Source organism: Poeciliopsis prolifica, unplaced genomic scaffold (assembly GCF_027474105.1).
Source record: "Poeciliopsis prolifica strain line A6 unplaced genomic scaffold, Auburn_PproV2 SCAFFOLD009, whole genome shotgun sequence".
Classification (NCBI taxonomy): Eukaryota; Metazoa; Chordata; class Actinopteri; order Cyprinodontiformes; family Poeciliidae; genus Poeciliopsis; species Poeciliopsis prolifica.
In genome coordinates, this window is record NW_026562384.1 from 5,843,719 (window position 1) to 5,847,066 (window position 3,348).

At 43.8% G+C, this 3,348-nt stretch overlaps 1 protein-coding gene across 1 annotated transcript; it reads right to left on the reverse strand.

Moving 5' to 3' along the window:
• Positions 1-810: 810 nt before the first annotated feature.
• Positions 811-2,970, reverse strand: nkx2.5 (NK2 homeobox 5). Its single transcript, XM_055034554.1, has 2 exons — positions 2,643-2,970; positions 811-1,569 (listed from the first exon to the last, which is right to left on the reverse strand). The coding sequence occupies exons 1-2, from the start codon at positions 2,968-2,970 to the stop codon at positions 950-952; spliced, it is 948 nt and encodes a 315-aa protein (XP_054890529.1). The 3' UTR covers positions 811-949.
• Positions 2,971-3,348: the final 378 nt, after the last annotated feature.

Here is a 3,348-nt window from a genome sequence, read left to right on the forward strand (position 1 = left end):
CCTTCGTATCCCGTTCCTTTGCAGGGGCTGCCTCATACGGAGCTCCTTTTGCTGGCAGGTTTGACTACAACATTCGCTAAGCAAGTCTGTCTATAAAACTTGAGTTCCTGCTCAGTCGCGGCAAGTTTCACATCCACAGTCATGACGGTTCTTAACTTTTACTTATTTTCCACAATACAAGCCACATGTCCAAAACAATGTATGTCTACACTGTAAAATTAGTTCCTAATTTCCTATATTAGGAACTATAGAAAATTCAAAGTCTTAACCAAAAATCTCATTTGTAAACGTAACATTGGATTAACTTTTAAATTCTCTGAATTTAAAAGTTAAATTCTAATCAAAGCTAATTTGTTTTGATTAGAATTAGACTGAAAATCTTGTCTTGCTCAGCCATTGTTCTTGAAGGCCGACATGTTTTCAAGGGCTGTATTGTGAATGAGCATAAAGACTCAGTGAAGGTGAAAAATTACTGCAAGACTGTGATGAAAAAAGTGTCTGTGTGAGAGCAGGAATTTAAACTCGTAGTTGATCTGTTCAGCTACAACCTGCTGGCAAGCAGAACTTCTCAGTGGACAGGACTAAGAGTTACAATAATAATAATAATAATAATAATAATAATAATAATAATAATAATAATAATGTTATGACAAATTTGAAATTCAAAATAAAAGTAGAATATGTGAGTTTATGTTTCCACCTTTTTTTTATTACTACTACTATCATTTAAGGAGAAATTACACAGTGCGCCATAAATTGACGTCTTAGTTACTTAGGGGAGGAAAACAACAACAACAACAATAAAACAACAACCTGGTGCTAAAATCAAGAACAACCCAAAAGGTTCAGCTAGAGCTACATAAATCCTCCTCTCTGTGTTGGACGCCTTCAGGAATCCGCATGCAGTCTCAGAATCCGCTCCACCAAACTTTGCTCCGGGATGGTTTTGTCACCACGTCCTGATGCCGTGCAGCGAGGACACTCCGCCGCTGGGAGGAAACGAGTTCTGGACGTTGTTCAGGTCTCCCACCCCGAAGTTCACGTAACTCCCGGTGCCGGACGGGCCCTGCACAGTCTGCACGGCGCCGACGGGATAACTGCACGCGTAGTTCGTGTTGCATCCGGGCCCCGTGTAGTTGCCGAAGGCCGGGTAGTTGTTGTAGGCGAAGTGATTGATGGGGCCCACGCCGTAGGAAGGGTTGTAGGCGGCCGCCTCCCCGGCGAGGCAGGGCTTCCCGTCCCGCACCAGCACCGGGACCGACACCCGCCTGGGCGGCGGCAGGGACACCATCTCCAGGCTCTGGTCCTGCCTCTGCCGCTTGCACTTGTACCTCCGGTTCTGGAACCAGATCTTCACCTGGGTCGGGGTGAGTTTGAGCACCCCGGCCAGGTGGTCTCGCTCCGGGGCCGACAGATACCTCTGCTGCTTGAAGCGGCGCTCCAGCTCGTACACCTGCGCCTGGGAGAAGAGGACCCGCGGCTTCCTGCGCCTCCGAGGCCTGGGCCGCTCCAGCTCCTCGGTCTTCGCGTCCTCCAGAGGCCCGGCTCCTGCAGGGGCCCGGAAATCATCTGGAAGCCCAGACGAGAAAGAGCAAAAATAAATACGGGAATGCAAGTTTCCGCAAAACTGTATTGCGTTTGGATATGCTGATGGTGTGGAATCAGCATGATCAAATGTTGATTTGATCACTAATAATAAAACTTAATCATGATTTAATCCGTTTGCATACATTGTTTCATTTTAGTGAACAGAATCATAAAAGGTTTGCAGCTAAAAAGACACTTAAATTCATTTTAAACATTTGAACAAATTGCTAAGATTCAAATTACGAAAACTGATTAATTCAATAGAATTCTTAAATGAATTAAATGTTTTTTTTTTTTTCTTTACCCATTTAATCTTTAGAGAAGGCGATATTTAAATATCAAATATCAGGCGACTAAATATCAAAAATAAGAATAAAGAACCAAACATATACAATGAAAACAGGTCGGAAGCATATGTTTATAAATCCTCGATCAGAATAATCTGCCTTAATGTGCGACGAAAACCCGCGAGATCAGCTGGATCGACGCCACATTATCAGACATAAGAGAAGCTCGTGTTTTACTTTGGACATTCGTGTTGTTGCTAAATAAGTTGAAAGTTGGAAATCATTTTAAAAATAAGAATAATAAACATTCTGACTCTAAAACGGATTTCCCCACATCTACAAGTCCTATGAAAGTTCTCAGCCTTCACAGAATCGATGTCTTCGTTCATAACTCAACCTGAATGTGTCCATACCAGCTGAAAGTCTTAATGACAGGGAGGACATATTTCATTCAGTTGGACGTCAGCCACGCTTTTCTTCAACTTCATATTTGCCAAGAGACGCAGTTGATGAAAAGTTCACGTTATGAATAATTCCTAATAGTTTATTTTTACAGCGCAATGGCGCATTTGCGGGTGAGGAATACGATTTTTTTTACGCCAATTCCGCTCATCTATTTGTTAGAAGTCGTGTTGCTTGTTTGTATTCACCTGCTCAGTTCCTTCTTGGTGCTCGTTCCACTGCGACTTCTTCAAAGTAAGGTGCCCTCATTTTTTTTTAATTTTATTATTTATTATTATTTTTTTTTGCGCGCTATTATCTGCTCACCTTTTCTTCCTTTCTCCTCAAACGCGTCTGATTTCGCACCCCTCTCCGTTTCCATCCCCGCGCACGATTTGCCGTAAAATGTAGGCGCAAAGCTGCCTCCGCCGGTCTTGTCTCGGATGTCCTGCAGGGAGGAGGAGGAGAAGTAGGAGGCGGCGGACATGTCCCGGAGGGGCTCCTGCTTCAGGCGGGCCAGCATGCAGGATGAGGTGGCAGAGCAGTCCATGCGCGGCGAAATGTCAAGAGAAGATACCATCACGTCGGGATTCTGCTCCAAGTTTAATATATCCTTGACAGAGAAGGGTGTGGACGTGCTGGGGCTGGGAAACATTGCCAAAAAGACGCACGAGAAAGGAGGGAGGGGAAAAAAAAAACAACTATGAATCTGTCATGTGGAAGCAACAACAACAACAAAAAAGACTTTCCTGCCTGGGAATATTTACTGGTTTTAAGTGTTAGTTTGGTCAACCAGACTGAACTTGAGTGAAGTGTGCATTTTGGATGTCAGCTTTGTCTCCAGAGTTTTTTTTCTTTCTTGTTTCTGGGCCTCTCTCTCTTTCTCTCTCCTGGCTGTGACGCAGTGAGGAGGAGGCGCAGGGAGGAAGGGGAGATGAATCTAATGCATTTGTTCTATGACGTGAAGGGATGCCACACGGCATGTTCAGTGCGTCAAAAGATTTTTTTTAAATTTTTTCACGTTTTTTTTATG

What these genes read in the sequence shown, in the direction of transcription:
- nkx2.5 (XM_055034554.1), bottom strand. Translation starts at nt 2,970, where the DNA reads ATGTTTCCCAGCCCCAGCACGTCCACACCCTTCTCTGTCAAGGATATA. An exon ending in TGAGGAGAAAGGAAGAAAAG is followed by an intron (nt 1,570 to 2,642) that starts GTGAGCAGATAA and finishes CTGGGCTTCCAG; the next exon opens with ATGATTTCCGGGCCCCTGCA.